The sequence below is a fragment of the Hyperolius riggenbachi genome, chromosome 3 (assembly GCF_040937935.1).
Source record: "Hyperolius riggenbachi isolate aHypRig1 chromosome 3, aHypRig1.pri, whole genome shotgun sequence".
NCBI classification, from domain to species: domain Eukaryota; kingdom Metazoa; phylum Chordata; class Amphibia; order Anura; family Hyperoliidae; genus Hyperolius; species Hyperolius riggenbachi.
In genome coordinates, this window is record NC_090648.1 from 2,996,475 (window position 1) to 3,020,600 (window position 24,126).

At 54.5% G+C, this 24,126-nt stretch overlaps 1 protein-coding gene across 1 annotated transcript in view; it reads left to right on the plus strand.

Annotated features, from left to right (window-relative positions):
- The window catches only part of ELP5 (elongator acetyltransferase complex subunit 5), a 116,171-nt gene extending 98,754 nt beyond the window's left edge, over window positions 1-17,417 (plus strand). The window contains exons 7-8 of the mRNA XM_068273807.1: window positions 3,760-3,860; window positions 16,898-17,417. Coding sequence (XP_068129908.1) covers window positions 3,760-3,860; window positions 16,898-17,006 — 210 coding nt within the window. The 3' untranslated portion in view covers window positions 17,007-17,417. The remainder of the gene's footprint in view (window positions 1-3,759; window positions 3,861-16,897) is intronic.
- The last annotated feature ends 6,709 nt before the right edge of the window (window positions 17,418-24,126 follow it).

A 24,126-nucleotide genomic window follows, 5' to 3' on the forward strand; every position in this document is an offset into this window, starting at 1 on the left:
GGATTGGGGAGAAGGGATGAGATCTGGAGATCAGTAGTGTTTGGGATTGGGGAGAAGGGATGCGATCTGGAGACCAGTAGTGTTTGGGATTGTGGAGAAGGGATGAGATCTGGAGACCAGTAGTGTTTGGGATTGGGGAGAAGGGATGCGATCTGGAGACCAGTAGTGTTTGGGGAGAAGGGATGAGATCTGGAGACCAGTAGTGTTTGGGATTGTGGAGAAGGGATGAGATCTGGAGACCAGTAGTGTTTGGGATTGTGGAGAAGGGATGAGATCTGGAGACCAGTAGTGTTTGGGGAGAAGGGATGAGATCTGGAGACTAGTAGTGTTTGGGATTGGGGAGAAGGGATGAGATCTGGAGACCAGTAGTGTTTGGGGAGAAGGGATGAGATCTGGAGACCAGTAGTGTTTGGGATTGGGGAGAAGGGATGAGATCTGGAGACCAGTAGTGTTTGGGATTGGGGAGAAGGGATGAGATCTGGAGACCAATAGTGTTTGGGATTGAGGAGATGGGATGAGATCTAGAGACCAGTAGTGTTTGGGGAGAAGGGATGAGATCTGGAGACCAGTAGTGTTGGGATTGGGGAGATGGGATGAGATCTGGAGACCAGTAGTGTTTGGGATTGGGGAGAAGGGATGAGATCTGGAGACCAGTAGTGTTTGGGGAGAAGGGATGAGATCTGGAGACCAGTAGTGTTTGGGATTGAGGAGAAGGGATGAGATCTGGAGACCAGTGGTGTTTGGGATTGAGGAGAAGGGATGAGATCTGGAGACCAGTAGTGTTTGGGAAGAAGGGATGAGATCTGGAGTCCAGTAGTGTTTGGGGAGAAGGGATGAGATCTGGAGACCAGTAGTGTTTGGGGAGAAGGGATGAGATCTGGAGACCAGTAGTGTTTGGGGAGAAGGGATGAGATCTGGAGTCCAGTAGTGTTTGGGATTGGGGAGAAGGGATGATATCTGGTGACCAGTAGTGTTTGGGGAGAAGGGATGAGATCTGGAGACCAGTGGTGTTTTTGGATTGTGTAGAAGGGGTGAGATCTGGAGACCAGTAGTGTTTGGGGAGAAGGGGTGAGATCTGGAGACCAGTAGTGTTTGGGATTGGGGAGAAGGGATGAGATCTGGAGACCAGTAGTGTTTGGGGAGAAGGGATGAGATCTGGAGACCAGTGGTGTTTTTGGATTGTGGAGAAGGGGTGAGATCTGGAGACCAGTAGTGTTTGGGATTGAGGAGAAGGGATGAGATCTGGAGATCAGTAGTGTTTGGGGAGAAGGGATGAGATCTGGAGACCAGTAGTGTTTGGGATTGGGGAGAAGGGATGAGATCTGGAGAGCAGTAGTGTTTGGGATTGGGGAGAAGAGATGAGATCTGGAGACCAGTAGTGTTTGGGATTGGGGAGAAGAGATGAGATCTGGAGACCAGTAGTGTTTGGGATTGGGGAGAAGGGATGAGATCTGGAGACCAGTGGTGTTTGGAATTGGGGAGAAGGGATGAGATCTGGAGACCAGTAGTGTTTGGGATTGGAGAGTAGGGATGAGATCTGGAGGCCAGTAGTGTTTGGGATTGAGGAGAAGGGATGAGATCTGGAGACCAGTAGTGTTTGGGGAGAAGGGATTAGATCTGGAGACCAGTAGTGTTTGGGGAGAAGGGATGAGATCTGGAGACCAGTAGTGTTTGGCATTGGGGAGAAGGGATGAGATCTGGAGATCAGTAGTGTTTGGGGAGAAGGGATGAGATCTGGAGACCAGTAGTGTTTGGGATTGGAGAGAAGGGATGAGATCTGGAGACCAGTAGTGTTTGGGATTGGAGAGAAGGGATGAGATCCTGAGACCAGTAGTGTTTGGGATTGGGGAGAAGGGATGAGATCTGGAGATCAGTAGTGTTTGGGATTGGGGAGAAGGGATGAGATCTGGAGGCCAGTAGTGTTTGGGGAGAAGGGATGAGATCTGGAGACCAGTAGTGTTTGGGATTGGGGAGAAGGGATGAGATCTGGAGACCAGTGGTGTTTGGGGTTGTGGAGAAGAGATGAGATCTGGAGACCAGTAGTGTTTGGGATTGGGGAGAAGGGATGAGATCTGGAGACCAGTAGTGTTTGGGGTGAAGGGATGAGATCTGGAGATCAGTAGTGTTTGGGATTGGGGAGAAGGGATGAGATCTGGAGACCAGTAGTGTTTGGTATTGGGGAGAAGGGATGAGATCTGGAGACCAGTAGTGTTTGGGGAGAAGGGATGAGATCTGGAGACCAGTAGTGTTTGGGATTGGGGAGAAGGGATGAGGTCTGGAGACCAGTGGTGTTTGGGATTGAAGAGAAGGGATGAGATCTGGAGATCAGTAGTGTTTGGGATTGGGGAGAAGGGATGAGATCTGGAGGCCAGTAGTGTTTGGGATTGGGGAGAAGGGATGACATCTGGAGATCAGTAGTGTTTGGGATTGGGGAGAAGGGATGAGATCTGGAGATCAGTAGTGTTTGGTATTGGGGAGAAGGGATGAGATCTGGAGACCAGTAGTGTTTGGGGAGAAGGGATGAGATCTGGAGGCAAGTAGTGTTTGGGGAGAAGGGATGAGGTCTGGAGGCCAGTAGTGTTTGGGATTGTGGAGAAGGGATGAGATCTGGAGACCAGTAGTGTTTGGGGAGAAGGGATGAGATCTGGAGACCAGTGGTGTTTGGGATTGGGGAGAAGGGATGAGGTCTGGAGACCAGTGGTGTTTGGGATTGGAGAGAAGGTATGCGATCTGGAGACCAGTAGTGGTTGGGATTGAGAAGAAGGGATGAGATCTGGAGACCAGTAGTGTTTGGGATTGAGAAGGGATGATATCTGGAGACCAGTTGTGTTTGGAGAGAAGGGATGAGATCTGGAGACCAGTGGTGTTTGGGATTGGAGAGAAGAGATGAGATCTGGAGACCAATAGTGGATGGGATTGAGAACGGATGAGATCTGGTGACCAGTAGTGTTTGGGATTGAGGAGAAGGGATGAGATCTGGAGACCAGTAGTGTTTGGAATTGGGGAGAAGAGATGAGATCTGGAGACGAGTAGTGTTTGGGGAGAAGGGATGAGATCTGGAGACCAGAAGTGTTTTGGATTGGGGAGAAGGGATGAGATCTGGAGAGCAGTAGTGTTTGGGATTGAGGAGAAGTGAGGAGGTCTGGAGATCAGTGGTGTTTGGGATCGTGGAGCCAGTAGAGGTGGAGCCAATAGAGGGTGGAGCTTTGGTTTGTGTGGTCAATGTCGTGTTGCAATGCAGTCAGTGTAAGGTGGAGGTTCGGTCTGTGTGGTCAGTGATCTGCAGCATGGTAGTCAATGGTCAGCAGAGGGTGGTGTTTCGGTCAGTGGGTTGTAGCAGGGCAGTCAGTGTTCATTAGAAGGTGGAGCTCCGGTCTATATGGTCAGTGTCCTGTAGCAGTGCAGTCAGTGGTCAGTAGAGGGTGGAGTTTTGGTCAGTAGGTTGTAGCAGGGCAGTCAGTGTTCAGTAGAAGGTTGAACTCCGGTCTTTTTGGTCAGTGTCCTGTAGCAGTGCAGTCAGTGGTCAGTAGAGGGTGGAGTTTTGGTCAGTAGGTTGTAGCAGGGCAGTCAGTGTTCAGTAGAAGGTGGAACTCCGGTCTATGTGGTCAGTGTCCTTTGGCAGTGCAGTCAGTAGTCTGTAGAGTGGAGTTCCGGTCAGTGGGTTGTAGCATGGCAGTCAGTGGCCAGTAGAGGGTGGAGCTCTGGACAGATAGGTCCAATGTGTATTTCCTCCATATTTTGTAGTGTTTTTCTTTCTAGGCTGATCCTGCTGCGAATCTGACATTTAATCTGCGTCTTTCTGAGACTGATAGAGAGCAGAAGGAATCCACGACTCTTCCGTATACCTTCAGCGAAAGCAAGTGAGTACTTCAGTCTATTGGCAGTCAGTCCATGCGTGATATGGATGTCACACCTGATGTGCCTCTCCCCTAGCCCCGCCCATCATCTGCTCTGAGTATTCTTACAGGTGCCACAGGAGTGAGATGGTGGGACAGGGGATGGAGTGAGATGGTGGGGCAGGTGATGGAATGAGATGGTGGGACAGGTGATGGAGGAGTGAGATGGTGGGGCAGGTGATGGAGGAGTGAGATGGTGGGGCAGGTGATGGAGGAGTGAGATGGTGGGGCAGGTGATGGAGGAGTGAGATGGTGGGGCAGGTGATGGAGGAGTGAGATGATGGGATAGGTGATGGAGGAGTTAGATGGTGGGGCAGGTGATGGAGGAGTGAGATGGTGGGGCAGGTGATGGAGGAGTGAGATGGTGGGGCTGGTGATGGAGCAGTGAGATGGTGGGGCAGGTGATGGAGGAGTAAGATGGTGGGGCAGGTGATGGAGGAATGAAATGGTGGGACAGGTGATGGAGGAGTGAGATGGTGGGACAGGTGATGGAGGAGTAAGATGGTGGGGCAGGTGATGGAGGAATGAAATGGTGGGACAGGTGATGGAGGAGTGAGATGGTGGGACAGGTGATGGAGGAGTGAGATGATGGGACAGGTGATGGAGGAGTGAGATGGTGGGGCAGGTGATGGAGGAGTGAGATGGTGGGACAGGTGATGGTGGAGTGAGATGGTGGGACAGGTGATGGTGGAGTGAGATGGTGGGGCAGGTGATGGAGGAGTGAGATGGTGGGGCAGGTGATGGAGGAGTGAGATGGTGGGGCAGGTGATGGAGGAGTGAGATGGTGGGGCAGGTGATGGAGGAGTGAGATGGTGGGGCAGGTGATGGAGGAGTGAGATGGTGGGGCAGGTGATGGAGGAGTGAGATGGTGGGGCAGGTGATGAAGGAGTGAGATGGTGGGGCAGGTGATGGAGGAGTGAGATGGTGGGGCAGGTGATGGAGGAGTGAGATGGTGGGGCAGGTGATGAAGGAGTGAGATGGTGGGGCAGGTGATGGAGGAGTGAGATGGTGGGGCTGGTGATGGAGGAGTGAGATGGTGGGGCTGGTGATGGAGGAGTGAGATGGTGGGGCTGGTGATGGAGGAGTGAGATGGTGGGGCTGGTGATGGAGGAGTGAGATGGTGGGGCTGGTGATGGAGGAGTGAGATGGTGGGGCTGGTGATGGAGGAGTGAGAGGGCAGGTGATGGAGGAGTGGGATGGTGGGACAGGTGATTGAGCAGTGAGATGGTGGGGCAGGTGATGGAGGAGTGAGATGGTGGGGCAGGTGATGGAGGAGTGAGATGGTGGGGCAGGTGATGGAGGAGTGAGATGGTGGGGCAGGTGATGGAGGAGTGAGATGGTGGGGCAGGTGATGGAGAAGTGAGATGGTGGGGCAGGTGATGGAGGAGTAAGATGGTGGGTCAGGTGATGGAGGAATGAAATGGTGGGACAGGTGATGGAGGAGTGAGATGGTGGGACAGGTGATGGAGGAGTGAGATGGTGGGGCTGGTGATGGAGGAGTGAGATGGTGGGGCTGGTGATGGAGGAGTGAGATGGTGGGGCTGGTGATGGTGGAGTGAGATGGTGGGGCAGGTGATGGTGGAGTGAGATGGTGGGGCAGGTGATGGAGGAGTGAGATGGTGGGACAGGTGATGGAGGAGTGAGATGGTTGGGCAGGTGATGGAGGAGTGAGATGGTGGGGCAGGTGATGGAGGAGTGAGATGGTGGGGCTGGTGATGGAGGAGTGAGATGGTGGGGCTGGTGATGGAGGAGTGAGATGGTGGGGCTGGTGATGGAGGAGTGAGATGGTGGGGCTGGTGATGGAGGAGTGAGATGGTGGGGCTGGTGATGGAGGAGTGAGATGGTGGGGCTGGTGATGGAGGAGTGAGATGGTGGGGCTGGTGATGGAGGAGTGAGATGGTGGGGCTGGTGATGGAGGAGTGAGAGGGCAGGTGATGGAGGAGTGGGATGGTGGGACAGGTGATTGAGCAGTGAGATGGTGGGGCAGGTGATGGAGGAGTGAGATGGTGGGATAGGTGATGGAGGAGTGAGATGGTGGGGCTGGTGATGGAGGAGTGAGATGGTGGGGCTGGTGATGGTGGAGTGAGATGGTGGGGCAGGTGATGGAGGAGTGAGATGGTGGGGCAGGTGATGGAGGAGTGAGATGGTGGGGCAGGTGATGGAGGAGTGAGATGGTGGGGCAGGTGATGGAGGAGTGAGATGATGGGATAGGTGATGGAGGAGTTAGATGGTGGGGCAGGTGATGGAGGAGTGAGATGGTGGGGCAGGTGATGGAGGAGTGAGATGGTGGGGCTGGTGATGGAGCAGTGAGATGGTGGGGCAGGTGATGGAGGAGTAAGATGGTGGGGCAGGTGATGGAGGAATGAAATGGTGGGACAGGTGATGGAGGAGTGAGATGGTGGGACAGGTGATGGAGGAGTAAGATGGTGGGGCAGGTGATGGAGGAATGAAATGGTGGGACAGGTGATGGAGGAGTGAGATGGTGGGACAGGTGATGGAGGAGTGAGATGATGGGACAGGTGATGGAGGAGTGAGATGGTGGGGCAGGTGATGGAGGAGTGAGATGGTGGGACAGGTGATGGTGGAGTGAGATGGTGGGACAGGTGATGGTGGAGTGAGATGGTGGGGCAGGTGATGGAGGAGTGAGATGGTGGGGCAGGTGATGGAGGAGTGAGATGGTGGGGCAGGTGATGGAGGAGTGAGATGGTGGGGCAGGTGATGGAGGAGTGAGATGGTGGGGCAGGTGATGGAGGAGTGAGATGGTGGGGCAGGTGATGGAGGAGTGAGATGGTGGGGCAGGTGATGAAGGAGTGAGATGGTGGGGCAGGTGATGGAGGAGTGAGATGGTGGGGCAGGTGATGGAGGAGTGAGATGGTGGGGCAGGTGATGAAGGAGTGAGATGGTGGGGCAGGTGATGGAGGAGTGAGATGGTGGGGCTGGTGATGGAGGAGTGAGATGGTGGGGCTGGTGATGGAGGAGTGAGATGGTGGGGCTGGTGATGGAGGAGTGAGATGGTGGGGCTGGTGATGGAGGAGTGAGATGGTGGGGCTGGTGATGGAGGAGTGAGATGGTGGGGCTGGTGATGGAGGAGTGAGAGGGCAGGTGATGGAGGAGTGGGATGGTGGGACAGGTGATTGAGCAGTGAGATGGTGGGGCAGGTGATGGAGGAGTGAGATGGTGGGGCAGGTGATGGAGGAGTGAGATGGTGGGGCAGGTGATGGAGGAGTGAGATGGTGGGGCAGGTGATGGAGGAGTGAGATGGTGGGGCAGGTGATGGAGAAGTAAGATGGTGGGGCAGGTGATGGAGGAGTAAGATGGTGGGTCAGGTGATGGAGGAATGAAATGGTGGGACAGGTGATGGAGGAGTGAGATGGTGGGACAGGTGATGGAGGAGTGAGATGGTGGGGCTGGTGATGGAGGAGTGAGATGGTGGGGCTGGTGATGGAGGAGTGAGATGGTGGGGCTGGTGATGGAGGAGTGAGATGGTGGGGCTGGTGATGGTGGAGTGAGATGGTGGGGCAGGTGATGGAGGAGTGAGATGGTGGGACAGGTGATGGAGGAGTGAGATGGTTGGGCAGGTGATGGAGGAGTGAGATGGTGGGGCAGGTGATGGAGGAGTGAGATGGTGGGGCTGGTGATGGAGGAGTGAGATGGTGGGGCTGGTGATGGAGGAGTGAGATGGTGGGGCTGGTGATGGAGGAGTGAGATGGTGGGGCTGGTGATGGAGGAGTGAGATGGTGGGGCTGGTGATGGAGGAGTGAGATGGTGGGGCTGGTGATGGAGGAGTGAGATGGTGGGGCTGGTGATGGAGGAGTGAGAGGGCAGGTGATGGAGGAGTGGGATGGTGGGACAGGTGATTGAGCAGTGAGATGGTGGGGCAGGTGATGGAGGAGTGAGATGGTGGGATAGGTGATGGAGGAGTGAGATGGTGGGGCTGGTGATGGAGGAGTGAGATGGTGGGGCTGGTGATGGTGGAGTGAGATGGTGGGGCAGGTGATGGAGGAGTGAGATGGTGGGACAGGTGATGGTGGAGTGAGATGGTGGGGCAGGTGATGGAGGAGTGAGATGGTGGGGCAGGTGATGGAGGAATGAGATGGTGGGGCTGGTGATGGAGGAGTGAGATGGTCGGGCTGGTGATGGAGGAGTGAGATGGTGGGGCTGGTGATGGAGGAGTGAGATGGTGGGGCTGGTGATGGAGGAGTGAGATGGTGGGGCTGGTGATGGAGGAGTTAGATGGTGGGGCAGGTGATCTCAGGAGTGAGAGGGCAGGTGATGGAGGAGTGAGATGGTGGGGCAGGTGATGGTGGAGTAAGATGGTGGGGCAGGTGATGGTGGAGTAAGATGGTGGGGCAGGTGATGGAGGAGTGAGATGGTGGGACAGGTGATGGTGGAGTGAGATGATGAGGCAGGTGATGGTGGAGTGATACAAAATTCAAGAAAAAATATATAGTAATACAAACCAGTACAGGAACTTTCCTGTTTGCAACACAATAACATGCATCAATAGGAACTTTCGTTAGGTGCAGACACTGGCAAAAACAGAACTACAGAACTACTTTTTTGTGATGGTGGAGTGAGATGGTGGGGCAGGTGATGGAGGAGTGAGAGGACAGGTGATGGAGGAGTGAGAGGACAGGTGATGGAGGAGTGAGAGGACAGGTGATGGAGGAGTGAGAGGACAGGTGATGGAGGAGTGAGAGGACAGGTGATGGAGGAGTGAGAGGACAGGTGATGGAGGAGTGAGATGGTGGGGCAGGTGATGGAGGAGTGAGATGGTGGGGCAGGTGATGGAGGAGTGAGATGGTGGGGCAGGTGCTGGAGGAGTGAGATGGTGGGGCAGGTGATGGAGGAGTGAGATGGTGGGGCAGGTGATGGAGGAGTGAGATGGTGGGGCTGGTGATGGAGGAGTGAGATGGTGGGGCTGGTGATGGAGGAGTGAGATGGTGGGGCTGGTGATGGAGGAGTGAGATGGTGGGGCTGGTGATGGAGGAGTGAGATGGTGGGGCTGGTGATGGAGGAGTGAGATGGTGGGGCTGGTGATGGAGGAGTGAGATGGTGGGGCTGGTGATGGAGGAGTGAGATGGTGGGGCTGGTGATGGAGGAGTGAGATGGTGGGGCTGGTGATGGAGGAGTGAGATGGTGGGGCTGGTGATGGAGGAGTGAGATGGTGGGGCAGGTGATGGAGGAGTGAGATGGTGGGGCAGGTGATGGAGGAGTGAGATGGTGGGGCAGGTGATGGAGGAGTGAGATGGTGGGGCAGGTGATGGAGTGAGATGGTGGGACAGGTGATGGAGGAGTGAGATGGTGGGGCAGTTGTTGGAGGAGTGAGATGGTGGGGCAGGTGATGGAGGAGTGAGACGGTGGGACTGGTGGAGGAGTGAGGTGGTGGGTCAGGTGATGGAGGAATGAGATGGTGGGGCAGGTGATGGAGGAGTGAGATGGCGTGGCAGGTGATGGAGGAGAAAGAGGACAGGTGATGGAGGAGTGAGATGGTGGGGCTGGTGATGGAGGAGTGAGAGGACAGGTGGTGGAGGAGTGAGAGGACAGGTGATGGAGGAGTGAGAGGACAGGTGATGGAGGAGTGAGAGGACAGGTGATGGAGGAGTGAGAGGACAGGTGATGGAGGAGTGAGAGGACAGGTGATGGAGGAGTGAGAGGACAGGTGATGGAGGAGTGAGATGGTGGGGCAGGTGATGGAGGAGTGAGATGGTGGGGCAGGTGATGGAGGAGTGAGATGGTGGGGCAGGTGATGGAGGAGTGAGATGGTGGGGCAGGTGATGGAGGAGTGAGATGGTGGGGCAGTCGATGGAGGAGTGAGATGGTGGGGCAGGTGATGGAGGAGTGAGATGGTGGGGCAGGTGATGGAGGAGTGAGATGGTGGGGCAGGTGCTGGAGGAGTGAGATGGTGGGGCAGGTGCTGGAGGAGTGAGATGGTGGGGCAGGTGATGGAGGAGTGAGATGGTGGGGCAGGTGATGGAGGAGTGAGATGGTGGGGCTGGTGATGGAGGAGTGAGATGGTGGGGCTGGTGATGGAGGAGTGAGATGGTGGGGCTGGTGATGGAGGAGTGAGATGGTGGGGCTGGTGATGGAGGAGTGAGATGGTGGGGCTGGTGATGGAGGAGTGAGATGGCGGGTCTGGTGATGGAGGAGTGAGATGGTGGGGCTGGTGATGGAGGAGTGAGAGGGCAGGTGATGGAGGAGTGGGATGGTGGGACAGGTGATGGAGGAGTGAGATGGTGGGGCAGGTGATGGAGGAGTGAGATGGTGGGGCAGGTGATGGAGGAGTGAGATGGTGGGGCAGGTGATGGAGGAGTGAGATGGTGGGGCAGGTGATGGAGGAGTGAGATGGTGGGGCAGGTGATGGAGTGAGATGGTGGGACAGGTGATGGAGGAGTGAGATGGTGGGGCAGTTGTTGGAGGAGTGAGATGGTGGGGCAGGTGATGGAGGAGTGAGATGGTGGGGCAGGTGATGGAGGAGTGAGATGGTGGGGCAGGTGATGGAGTGAGATGGTGGGGCAGGTGATGGAGGAGTGAGATGGTGGGGCAGGTGATGGAGCAGTGAAATGGTGGGACAGGTGATGGAGCAGTGAGATGGTGGGGCAGGTGATGGAGGAGTGAGATGATGGGATAGGTGATGGAGGAGTGAGATGATGGGATAGGTGATGGAGGAGTTAGATGGTGGGGCAGGTGATGGAGGAGTGAGATGGTGGGGCAGGTGATGGAGGAGTGAGATGGTGGGGCTGGTGATGGAGCAGTGAGATGGTGGGGCAGGTGATGGAGGAGTAAGATGGTGGGGCAGGTGATGGAGGAATGAAATGGTGGGACAGGTGATGGAGGAGTGAGATGGTGGGACAGGTGATGGAGGAGTGAGATGATGGGATAGGTGATGGAGGAGTGAGATGGTGGGGCAGGTGATGGAGGAGTGAGATGGTGGGACAGGTGATGGTGGAGTGAGATGGTGGGACAGGTGATGGTGGAGTGAGATGGTGGGGCAGGTGATGGAGGAGTGAGATGGTGGGGCAGGTGATGGAGTGAGATGGTGGGACAGGTGATGGAGGAGTGAGATGGTGGGGCAGTTGTTGGAGGAGTGAGATGGTGGGGCAGGTGATGGAGGAGTGAGACGGTGGGACTGGTGGAGGAGTGAGGTGGTGGGTCAGGTGATGGAGGAATGAGATGGTGGGGCAGGTGATGGAGGAGTGAGATGGCGTGGCAGGTGATGGAGGAGAAAGAGGACAGGTGATGGAGGAGTGAGATGGTGGGGCAGGTGATGGAGGAGTGAGATGGTGGGGCAGGTGATGGAGGAGTGAGATGGTGGGGCAGGTGATGGAGGAGTGAGATGGTGGGGCAGGTGATGGAGGAGTGAGATGGTGGGGCAGGTGATGGAGGAGTGAGATGGTGGGGCAGGTGATGGAGAAGTAAGATGGTGGGGCAGGTGATGGAGGAGTAAGATGGTGGGTCAGGTGATGGAGGAATGAAATGGTGGGACAGGTGATGGAGGAGTGAGATGGTGGGACAGGTGATGGAGGAGTGAGATGGTGGGACAGGTGATGGAGGAGTGAGATGGTGGGGCTGGTGATGGAGGAGTGAGATGGTGGGGCTGGTGATGGAGGAGTGAGATGGTGGGGCTGGTGATGGTGGAGTGAGATGGTGGGGCAGGTGATGGAGGAGTGAGATGGTGGGACAGGTGATGGTGGAGTGAGATGGTTGGGCAGGTGATGGAGGAGTGAGATGGTTGGGCAGGTGATGGAGGAGTGAGATGGTGGGGCAGGTGATGGAGGAATGAGATGGTGGGGCTGGTGATGGAGGAGTGAGATGGTGGGGCTGGTGATGGAGGAGTGAGATGGTGGGGCTGGTGATGGAGGAGTGAGATGGTGGGGCTGGTGATGGAGGAGTGAGATGGTGGGGCTGGTGATGGAGGAGTGAGATGGTGGGGCTGGTGATGGAGGAGTGAGAGGGCAGGTGATGGAGGAGTGGGATGGTGGGACAGGTGATTGAGCAGTGAGATGGTGGGGCAGGTGATGGAGGAGTGAGATGGTGGGATAGGTGATGGAGGAGTGAGATGGTGGGGCTGGTGATGGAGGAGTGAGATGGTGGGGCTGGTGATGGTGGAGTGAGATGGTGGGGCAGGTGATGGAGGAGTGAGATGGTGGGACAGGTGATGGTGGAGTGAGATGGTGGGGCAGGTGATGGAGGAGTGAGATGGTGGGGCAGGTGATGGAGGAATGAGATGGTGGGGCTGGTGATGGAGGAGTGAGATGGTGGGGCTGGTGATGGAGGAGTGAGATGGTGGGGCTGGTGATGGAGGAGTGAGATGGTGGGGCTGGTGATGGAGGAGTGAGATGGTGGGGCTGGTGATGGAGGAGTGAGATGGTGGGGCTGGTGATGGAGGAGTGAGATGGTGGGGCAGGTGATGGAGGAGTTAGATGGTGGGGCAGGTGATCTCAGGAGTGAGAGGGCAGGTGATGGAGGAGTGAGATGGTGGGGCAGGTGATGGTGGAGTAAGATGGTGGGGCAGGTGATGGTGGAGTAAGATGGTGGGGCAGGTGATGGAGGAGTGAGATGGTGGGACAGGTGATGGTGGAGTGAGATGATGAGGCAGGTGATGGTGGAGTGATACAAAATTCAAGAAAAAATATATAGTAATACAAACCAGTACAGGAACTTTCCTGTTTGCAACACAATAACATGCATCAATAGGAACTTTCGTTAGGTGCAGACACTGGCAAAAACAGAACTACAGAACTACTTTTTTGTGATGGTGGAGTGAGATGGTGGGGCAGGTGATGGAGGAGTGAGAGGACAGGTGATGGAGGAGTGAGAGGACAGGTGATGGAGGAGTGAGAGGACAGGTGATGGAGGAGTGAGAGGACAGGTGATGGAGGAGTGAGAGGACAGGTGATGGAGGAGTGAGAGGACAGGTGATGGAGGAGTGAGATGGTGGGGCAGGTGATGGAGGAGTGAGATGGTGGGGCAGGTGATGGAGGAGTGAGATGGTGGGGCAGGTGCTGGAGGAGTGAGATGGTGGGGCAGGTGATGGAGGAGTGAGATGGTGGGGCAGGTGATGGAGGAGTGAGATGGTGGGGCTGGTGATGGAGGAGTGAGATGGTGGGGCTGGTGATGGAGGAGTGAGATGGTGGGGCTGGTGATGGAGGAGTGAGATGGTGGGGCTGGTGATGGAGGAGTGAGATGGTGGGGCTGGTGATGGAGGAGTGAGATGGTGGGGCTGGTGATGGAGGAGTGAGATGGTGGGGCTGGTGATGGAGGAGTGAGATGGTGGGGCTGGTGATGGAGGAGTGAGATGGTGGGGCTGGTGATGGAGGAGTTAGATGGTGGGGCAGGTGATGGAGGAGTGAGATGGTGGGGCAGGTGATGGAGGAGTGAGATGGTGGGGCAGGTGATGGAGGAGTGAGATGGTGGGGCAGGTGATGGAGTGAGATGGTGGGACAGGTGATGGAGGAGTGAGATGGTGGGGCAGTTGTTGGAGGAGTGAGATGGTGGGGCAGGTGATGGAGGAGTGAGACGGTGGGACTGGTGGAGGAGTGAGGTGGTGGGTCAGGTGATGGAGGAATGAGATGGTGGGGCAGGTGATGGAGGAGTGAGATGGCGTGGCAGGTGATGGAGGAGAAAGAGGACAGGTGATGGAGGAGTGAGATGGTGGGGCTGGTGATGGAGGAGTGAGAGGACAGGTGATGGAGGAGTGAGAGGACAGGTGATGGAGGAGTGAGAGGACAGGTGATGGAGGAGTGAGAGGACAGGTGATGGAGGAGTGAGATGGTGGGGCAGGTGATGGAGGAGTGAGATGGTGGGGCAGGTGATGGAGGAGTGAGATGGTGGGGCAGGTGATGGAGGAGTGAGATGGTGGGGCAGGTGATGGAGGAGTGAGATGGTGGGGCAGTCGATGGAGGAGTGAGATGGTGGGGCAGGTGATGGAGGAGTGAGATGGTGGGGCAGGTGATGGAGGAGTGAGATGGTGGGGCAGGTGCTGGAGGAGTGAGATGGTGGGGCAGGTGCTGGAGGAGTGAGATGGTGGGGCAGGTGATGGAGGAGTGAGATGGTGGGGCAGGTGATGGAGGAGTGAGATGGTGGGGCTGGTGATGGAGGAGTGAGATGGTGGGGCTGGTGATGGAGGAGTGAGATGGTGGGGCTGGTGATGGAGGAGTGAGATGGTGGGGCTGGTGATGGAGGAGTGAGATGGTGGGGCTGGTGATGGAGGAGTGAGATGGCGGGTCTGGTGATGGAGGAGTGAGATGGTGGGGCTGGTGATGGAGGAGTGAGAGGGCAGGTGATGGAGGAGTGGGATGGTGGGACAGGTGATGGAGGAGTGAGATGGTGGGGCAGGTGATGGAGGAGTGAGATGGTGGGGCAGGTGATGGAGGAGTGAGATGGTGGGGCAGGTGCTGGAGGAGTGAGATGGTGGGGCAGGTGCTGGAGGAGTGAGATGGTGGGGCAGGTGATGGAGGAGTGAGATGGTGGGGCTGGTGATGGAGGAGTTAGATGGTGGGGCAGGTGATGGAGGAGTGAGATGGTGGGGCAGGTGATGGAGGAGTGAGATGGTGGGGCAGGTGATGGAGGAGTGAGATGGTGGGGCAGGTGATGGAGTGAGATGGTGGGACAGGTGATGGAGGAGTGAGATGGTGGGGCAGTTGTTGGAGGAGTGAGATGGTGGGGCAGGTGATGGAGGAGTGAGACGGTGGGACTGGTGGAGGAGTGAGGTGGTGGGTCAGGTGATGGAGGAATGAGATGGTGGGGCAGGTGATGGAGGAGTGAGATGGCGTGGCAGGTGATGGAGGAGAAAGAGGACAGGTGATGGAGGAGTGAGATGGTGGGGCTGGTGATGGAGGAGTGAGAGGACAGGTGATGGAGGAGTGAGAGGACAGGTGATGGAGGAGTGAGAGGACAGGTGATGGAGGAGTGAGAGGACAGGTGATGGAGGAGTGAGATGGTGGGGCAGGTGATGGAGGAGTGAGATGGTGGGGCAGGTGATGGAGGAGTGAGATGGTGGGGCAGGTGATGGAGGAGTGAGATGGTGGGGCAGGTGATGGAGGAGTGAGATGGTGGGGCAGTCGATGGAGGAGTGAGATGGTGGGGCAGGTGATGGAGGAGTGAGATGGTGGGGCAGGTGATGGAGGAGTGAGATGGTGGGGCAGGTGCTGGAGGAGTGAGATGGTGGGGCAGGTGCTGGAGGAGTGAGATGGTGGGGCAGGTGATGGAGGAGTGAGATGGTGGGGCAGGTGATGGAGGAGTGAGATGGTGGGGCTGGTGATGGAGGAGTGAGATGGTGGGGCTGGTGATGGAGGAGTGAGATGGTGGGGCTGGTGATGGAGGAGTGAGATGGTGGGGCTGGTGATGGAGGAGTGAGATGGTGGGGCTGGTGATGGAGGAGTGAGATGGCGGGTCTGGTGATGGAGGAGTGAGATGGTGGGGCTGGTGATGGAGGAGTGAGAGGGCAGGTGATGGAGGAGTGGGATGGTGGGACAGGTGATGGAGGAGTGAGATGGTGGGGCAGGTGATGGAGGAGTGAGATGGTGGGGCAGGTGATGGAGGAGTGAGATGGTGGGGCAGGTGATGGAGGAGTGAGATGGTGGGGCAGGTGATGGAGTGAGATGGTGGGACAGGTGATGGAGGAGTGAGATGGTGGGGCAGTTGTTGGAGGAGTGAGATGGTGGGGCAGGTGATGGAGGAGTGAGACGGTGGGACTGGTGGAGGAGTGAGGTGGTGGGTCAGGTGATGGAGGAATGAGATGGTGGGGCAGGTGATGGAGGAGTGAGATGGCGTGGCAGGTGATGGAGGAGTAAGAGGACAGGTGATGGAGGAGTGAGATGGTGGGGCTGGTGATGGAGGAGTGAGATGGTGGGGCTGGTGATGGAGGAGTGAGATGGTGGGGCTGGTGATGGAGGAGTGAGATGGTGGGGCAGGTGATGGAGGAGTGAGATTGTGGGGCAGGTGATGGAGGAGTGAGATGGCGGGGCAGGTGATGGAGCAGTGAGATGGCGGGGCAGGTGATGGAGGAGTGAGATGGCGGGGCAGGTGATGGAGGAGTGCGATGGTGGGACAGGTGATGGAGGAGTGCGATGGTGGGACAGGTGATGGAGGAGTGCGATGGTGGGACAGGTGATGGAGGAGTGCGATGGTGGGACAGGTGATGGAGGAGTGCGATGGTGGGACAGGTGATGGAGGAGTGCGATGGTGGGACAGGTGATGGAGGAGTGCGATGGTGGGACAGGTGATGGAGGAGTGCGATGGTGGGACAGGTGATGGAGGAGTGCGATGGTGGGACAGGTGATGGAGGAGTGCGATGGTGGGACAGGTGATGGAGGAGTGCGATGGTGGGACAGGTGATGGAGGAGTGCGATGGTGGGACAGGTGATGGAGGAGTGCGATGGTGGGACAGGTGATGGAGGAGTGCGATGGTGGGACAGGTGATGGAGGAGTGCGATGGTGGGACAGGTGATGGAGGAGTGAGAGGACAGGTGATGGAGGAGTGAGATGGTGGGACAGGTGATGGAGGAGTGAGATGGTGGGACAGGTGATGGAGGAGTGAGATTGTGGGACAGGTGATGGAGCAGTGAGATGGCGGGGCAGGTGATGGAGCAGTGAGATGGCGGGGCAGGTGATGGAGGAGTGAGATGGCGGGGCAGGTGATGGAGGAGCGAGATGGTGGGACAGGTGATGGAGGAGTGAGATGGTGGGGCAGGTGATGGAGGAGTGAGATGGTGGGGCAGGTGATGGAGGATTGAGATGGTGGGGCAGGTGAAGGAGCAGTGAGATGGTGGGACAGGTGTTTAAAGAACAAGACTGCCTCCTTGTCTGTACATCGAAGCCTTGTGCAGTCCGACTCAAACTTTTCTTCAGTGCTTTTAGAAATGCTCCTTAAAGGTATACTCTGCAAATCAAGTCTTTTAACTAACCTCAGTTAAAGTAACTAAGGCCTACGAATTCAAACATATAATACTTAAATTCTAACAGGCAGGTGGTGATCTTTTTCTTCTGCTGTCTCTTAGGAAGTCGTCTCTTCTGCAAAGTACTCACAGCTCTGGGAGAATTTTCTATGACCCAGACCCAAGTGATGACATGGATGAGGAAGATCCAGACGATGATCTTGATGTGTAGAAAGTTCTGCAGGTTCAGGAACAACCTGGAGGAGGATTTGTATAATTTTCACAATGTATACATAAGATCTGCTTTCTCCAGATGTATGTGTTCTGCATGAGGAGGACCTGAGAGCATACAGGCGGCCCCAGCTTTTGTATTTCATGAGGACCTCAATGTCTTCTCTATACCTCCTGCTTTGTATTTCATGAGGACCTCAATGTCTTCTCTATACTTCCACCTTCTGGATTTCATGAGGACCTCAATGTCCTGAGGAAGGACACATGGCCAGAACCGAGGGACTGAGTTTACTACGGCTAAAGTTTTACTACATCAAAATCATACTGTATTTCATGTGGACCTCTTGTATATAACTCTAGCCTGTGTATGTCATGTCTATATATGTAAATAAAGTGGATATGACTTCTCATAGATCATGTTCAGCTGTTTATGGTGGGATAGGCAGAGAGGGGCAGCATCAGAGGAGCAGGAGGAGAGGTGGGTGAGATGGGCAGCAGAAGTCAGTAGGGATTGGCAGGGAGGGGCAGCATCAGAGGAGTGGAGGAGAGCTGGATGAGATGGGCAGCAGAGGTCAGTAGGGATTGGCAGAGAAGGGCAGCATCAGAGAAGTGTGCAGAGAGCTGGATGAGAGGGGTAGCAGAGGTCAGTAGGGATTGGCAGAGAGAGGCAGCATCAGGAGAGCACGAGGAGAGGTGGATGAGATTGGCAGCAGAGGTCAGTAGGGATTGGCAGAAAAGGGCAGCATCAGAGGAGCAGGAGGAGAGGTGGATGAGACAGACAGCAGAGGTCAGTAGGGATTAGCAGAGAGTGGCAGCATCAGAGGAGCGGGAGGAGAGGTGGATGAGATGGGCAGCAGAGGTCAGAAGGGACTGGCAGGGAGGGGCAGCATCAGAGGAGAGCTGGATGAGATGGGCAGCAGAGGTCAGTAGGGATTGGCTGAGAAGGGCAGCATCAGAGAAGTGTGCAGAGAGCTGGATGAGAGGGGTAGCAGAGGTCAGTAGGGATTGGCAGAGAGAGGCAGCATCAGGAGAGCACGAGGAGAGGTGGATGAGATTGGCAGCAGAGGTCAGTAGGGATTGGCAGAGAAGGGCAGCATCAGAGGAGCAGGAGGAGAGGTGGATGAGACAGACAGCAGAGGTCAGTAGGGATTAGCAGAGAGTGGCAGCATCAGAGAGCGGGAGGAGAGGTGGATGAGATGGGCAGCAGAGGTCAGAAGGGACTGGCAGGGAGGGGCAGCATCAGAGGAGAGCTGGATGAGATGGGCAGCAGAGGTCAGTAGGGATTGGCAGAGAAGGGCAGCATCAGAGAAGTGTGCAGAGAGGTGGAGGAGAGGGGTAGCAGAGGTCAGTAGGGATTGGCAGAGAGGAGCAGGAGGAGAGGTGGATGAGATGGGCAGCAGAGATCAGTAGGGCAGAGAAGAGGAGCGGGAGGAGAGGTGGATTAGGTGGGCAGCAGAGGTCAGTAGGGCAGAGAAGAACAGCATCAGAGGATCGGGAGGAGAGGTGGATGAGATGGGCTGCAGAGGTCAGTAGGGCAGAGAGGAGCAGCATCAGAGGAGAGGTGGATGAGATGGGCAGCAGAAGTCAGTAGGGCAGAAAAGGGCAGCATCAGAAGAGAGGTGGATGAGACAGGCAGCAGAGGTCCGTAGGGATTAGCAGAGAGGGGCAGCATCAGAGGAGCGGGAGGAGAGGTGGATGAGATGGGCAGCAGAGGTCAGTAGGGCAGAGAGGGGCAGCATCAGAGGAGAGGTGGATGAGAGGGGCAGCAGAGGTCAGTAGGGCAGAGAGGGGCAGCATCAGAGGAGAGGTGGATGAGATGGGCAGCAGAGGTCAGTAGGGATTGGCAGAGAGGGGCAGCATCAGAGGAGCGGGAGGAGAGGTGGATGAGATGGGCAACAGAGGTCAGTAGGGCAGAGAGGAGCAGCATCAGAGGAGAGGTGGATGAGATGGGCAGCAGAGGTCAGTAGGGCAGAGAGGGGCAGCATCAGAGGAGAGGTGGATGAGATGGGCAGCGGAGGTCAGTAGGGCAGAGAGGAGCAGCATCAGAGGAGAGGTGGGTGAGATGGGCAGCAGAGGTCAGTAGGGCAGAGAGGGGCAGCATCAGAGGAGAGATGGATGAGATGGGCAGCAGAGGTCAGTAGGGATTAGCAGAGAGGGGCAGCATCGGAGGAGAGGTCAGTAGGGAATGGCAGAGAGGGGCAGCATCAAAGGAGCAGGAGGAGAGGTGGATGAGGCAAGCAGCAGAGGTCAGTAGGGATTGGCAGGGAGTGGCAGCATCAGAGGAGCGGGAGGAGAGGTGGATGAGGCAAGCAGCAGAGGTCAGTAGGGAGTGGCAGCATCAGAGGAGCGGGAGGAGAGGTGGATGAGATGGGCAGCAGAGGTCAGTAGGGATTAGCAGAGAGAGGCAGCATCAGAGGAGCGGGAGGAGAGGTGGATGAGGCAGGCAGCAGAGGTCAGTAGGGATTGGCAGAGAGGGGCAGCATCAGAGGAGTGGGAGGAGAGGTGGATGAGATGGGCAGCAGACGTCAGTAGGGATTGGCAGAGAAGAGCAGCATCAGAGGAGCGGTAGGAGAGGTGGATGAGGCAGGCAGCAGAGGTCAGTAGGGATTGGCAGAGAGGGGCAGCATCAGAGGAGCGGGAGGAGAGGTGGATGAGATGGGCAGCAGAGGTCAATAGGGCAGAGAGGAGCAGCATCAGAGGAGAGGTGGATGAGATGGGCAGCAGAGGTCAGTCGGGCAGAGAAGGGCAGCATCAGAGGAGCGGGAGGAGGGGTAGAGGAGTCAAGCAGCAGAGGTCCGTAGGGATTAGCAGAGAGGGGCAGCATCAGAGGAGCGGGAGGAGAGGTGGATGAGATGGGCAGCAGAGGTCAGTAGGGATTGGCAGAGAGGGGCAGCATCAGAGGAGCAGGAGGAGAGGTGGATGAGAGGGGCAGCAGAGGTCAGTAGAGAGGGGCAGCATCAGAGGAGCAGGAGGAGAGGTGGATGAGAGGTGCAGCAGAGGTCAGTAGGGATTAGCAGAGAGGTGGATGAGAGGGGTAGCAGAGGTCAGTAGGGATTGGCAGAGAGGGGCAGCATCAGAGGAGCGGGAGGAGAGGTGGATGAGATGGGCAGCAGAGGTCAGTAGGGCAGAGAGGGGCAGCATCAGAGCAGAGGTGGATGAGATGGGCAGCAGAGGTCAATAGGGCAGAGAGGAGCAGCATCAGAGGAGCAGGAGGAGAGGTTAATGAGAGGGGTAGGAGAGGTCAGTAGGGATTAGCAGAGAGCAGCAGCATCAGAAGAGTGGGAGAAGAGGTGGATGAGATGGGCAGCAGAGGTCAGTAGGGATTGGAGAGAGGGGCAGCATCAGAGGAGAGGTGGGCAGCAGAGGTCAGTAGGGATTGGCAGAGGAGCAGGAGGAGAGGTGGGTGAGATGGGCAGCAGAGGTCAGTAGGGATTGGCAGAGAGGGGCTGCATCAGAGGAGCAGGAGGAGAGGTGGGTGAGACAGGCAGCAGAGGTCAGTAGGGATTGGCAGAGAGGGGCAGCATCAGAGGAGCAGGAGGAGAGGTTAATGAGAGGGGTAGGAGAGGTCAGTAGGGATTAGCAGAGAGCAGCAGCATCAGAAGAGTGGGAGAAGAGGTGGATGAGATGGGCAGCAGAGGTCAGTAGGGATTGGAGAGAGGGGCAGCATCAGAGGAGAGGTGGGCAGCAGAGGTCAGTAGGGATTGGCAGAGAGGGGCAGCATTAGAGTAGCTGGAGGAGAGGTGGATGAGATGGGCGGCAGAGGTCAGTAATCCACAACAGAAAAGAAGTCCAGTAGCTCTACTGCAGGAACTGTGAAATAAGTACCAGGGAGTCAACCAGTCAGCACCTGGATCCAGGAAGGTGCACAGGAAACTCAGCAAATTGAAAAGGAAGACCGGCTCTCTACCTGGATTTGTGCAATTATAGCAAAATATTTATTGTAACATAGCAGCTAGAAACACAACGTTCGGCCGGAGGCCTTTATCAAGTGCTACCAAATACATATAGTGCTCACATATATATAAGACTCACATAGTAAAAAACACGCCCCAAAATAGGGCAGGCACAAGCTTAATGCAAAAAAGTTACAAGAGCGCGGCCAATTTAAAGAGACAGTCCATTCAATACTGCAAATACAGTTACTACAAAAAACATCTTAAGTTAAAGTCCTCATTAAGTCCATTCGGAGTTAGTGTACTTAGCTTATCTATCCATCTGCTCTCGCGTCTCAATAGAGCTGTTTGTTCGTTCACACCTGTATTGGTCAACACTTTCTCCAATACGCACCATCGCAAGTCACTTACTCTGTGGCTGCACGCAAAGAAGTGCTTACCTACAGGGGAATCCATTTTTTTTATTAGGATCGTTATGATATTTTCCATACAGCCTAATGTCACTGCGGTGCTCATTAATTCTGACACCTACAGGTCTTGTGGTCTGTCCTACGTAACCCATGCCACATGGACATTTTAATATATAAATGACATTAGGCGTCACACATGAAAAGTTGCCGTTCACTTTAATCTTAGTTCCTTTCATCGGATGTCTGATGTGGTCACCTTTTATGATACTGGAACAGTTCTGACAGCTGAGACACGGAAATGCTCCCAATATTTTAGGTAAGAAAGTGTCTCTCTGACCTGAATTTAAATTTTTCTTCCTTACGTCGGCTTTAACCAGCATATCCCTTATACTCTCTCCCTTTCTATATACAAAAGATGGAGGAATAGGGAACACTTTCGATAATACGGGATCCGCCTCAATAAGGGTCCAATTGTCAAGAATACTTTTTCTGACTAATCTTGCATGATTATCAAACGTAGAAATAAACTGGACTCCCCTGTTCTGCTGGTCTCTACATTTCCTTTGTCTCAGTTCTTTTCTGTCCAATAGAGCCACTCGGTGTGCTGTGTTTTGTACCTCTTCCTTCTTATAACCTCTTTTTATAAAATTGTGCGTCAGTCTATCCGCCTGTCTGGAATAGGCCTCGTCACTGGACGTGATACGTCTGGCCCGTATGAATTGGCTTTTTGGTAGGCCTCTCACCAAGGAAGGGGGATGACAACTGCTTGCTAACAGAGCATTATTTCTATCTGTTTTTTTCCTGTATAAATCGGTATTGGAAAACAGTTCCATCAAAGTGCACATCAACATCGAGAAAATGCAAATTACTAGCGTGAAATTCCAAAGTGAACTTGATCGTATTGTGAACGGTATTCAACTCTTCCACAAAACTCCTTAGGCATTACTCCTTAAAAATGTCGCTACCTAAGATAGGCGTAGTTTCGAATTCTCCCATGAAGATGTTATCCAAGGTTGGTGCATAAGGGGCCCCCATTGGGATGCCACGTAGTTGCAAAAAGAAATCCTTCTGCACCCTGAAATAATTTGAGCGTAAACATAGGCATAACAAGTTCATCACAAAAGGGACATTGATGCGGGAATCAATATTGCACTGTAATGACCTATCCATTGATTGCAAGGCCTCAATATGAGGAATATTAGTGTACAAACTCACTACGTCCAAACTGACAAGGTATTTAATATCAGTTGTATCTATCTCATCCAAAAAAATTAGAAAGTTAGTAGTGTCCTGTAAACAACAAGGATTAGCTTTAACCACCGGCTGCAGTATAATATGAATGTAAATACCCAATGGTCCCAGCAGGGAGTCAGAGGCTGACACTATCGGGCGACCTGGCGGATGGATGGGATCTTTATGCACCTTGGGTAAGGTATAAAGAACAGGTACCCCATAGTGTTCCTTGAGCAATGCAGATTTCAACTTATGAGATATCACTCCATCATAAGCCCCAGTGACCAAATCACTAAGTTCAGTCTTAATTGCTGATGACAGATCACACAATAAGGCTGTATAGGTTCCACTGTCCCCAACCTGTGTCATCAGCTCAGAAATATAGTCATTCGTTTCCTGAACAACCAGGGCACCGCCCTTATCGGCTTTTTTCAAAACGACAGTTTCATCCATCTGTAACTTTTTTAATGCATTCCTTTCCTTAGCAGTGATGTTATGGGCAGATTTGTATGTATTATGTTCCCAGGACAGTTCTAAGGAGTGTAATACTGTTTTTTCAAAAATCTCCAGAGTGGCATTTTGAATAGGTGCTTCCAATTTACTTCCTTCTCTCAATCTCACAGGGATTTCATTATCAGAGCTGGTAACGGCTCTATTTAGACTATTCACAGGTTCTTTCTGATGATGCCACAAACGCCATTTCAATTTGCGTGTAAATTTATATAAGTCTACCTTAATGTCAAAAATCTCTTGGTAAAAGCTGGGGACAAAACTAAGTCCTCGGTTGAGGGCAGTCAGTTCTGCATCATCAAATTCTCTCTTAGAAATGTTAATCACAAGTCCCTGATCCCCTGATGTACAAACCCCACTGTGGCTATCAATGTATGGGCGCTCCCTTAAAGAATCAACATGATCCATCTCTGTGGAGGCATTGGGGATCAGCGCTGTCGGCGAGTCTGGCTCCGTGTGACCCGCATTGTTCCCACTGACGGCGGCGGACGCTGAGCTGTATAGTGCGCCCTGTTGTGAAAAGGTTTCCCCCTGGTCGAGTCCTTGGAGCGCAGCGCTGGCATGCGTGCGTCGTCTGTGTCTCCTCCTCCTGCATCTACGGAGGCTCCTACGGGAAAAAAACGTCTAGCGCCCCCTGGCTGTTCCACATCGGATTCAGACTCAGCTTGATTCCTGTAATGTCCTGGCACTGCTCCTCCAAATCCACGTCTTACTTTTCGCTGTGCTCTTCTAATCAGACTCCAGGTGTAAACTTGATTAGTAGCATAATCCTGTGCATCTCTTTGAAACTTCTGTAGCTTTGTTTTTGAAGTAGTTTCTTTGGTTTCTCTAATCAAATCATCTAATTTGACTTTGAAATGAGCATATTCATCAACAGCAGCTTTTAATAAAAGTTCATTTTTTAATCGATCAATCTCCAGTCTGATGGTATCAATTTTAGGATATACATGTTGGATAGTTAGATACATCAACTCCATGGAGCATTTCCGTGTCTCAGCTGTCAGAACTGTTCCAGTATTATAAAAGGTGACCACATCAGACATCCGATGAAAGGAACTAAAATTAAAGTGGTCAC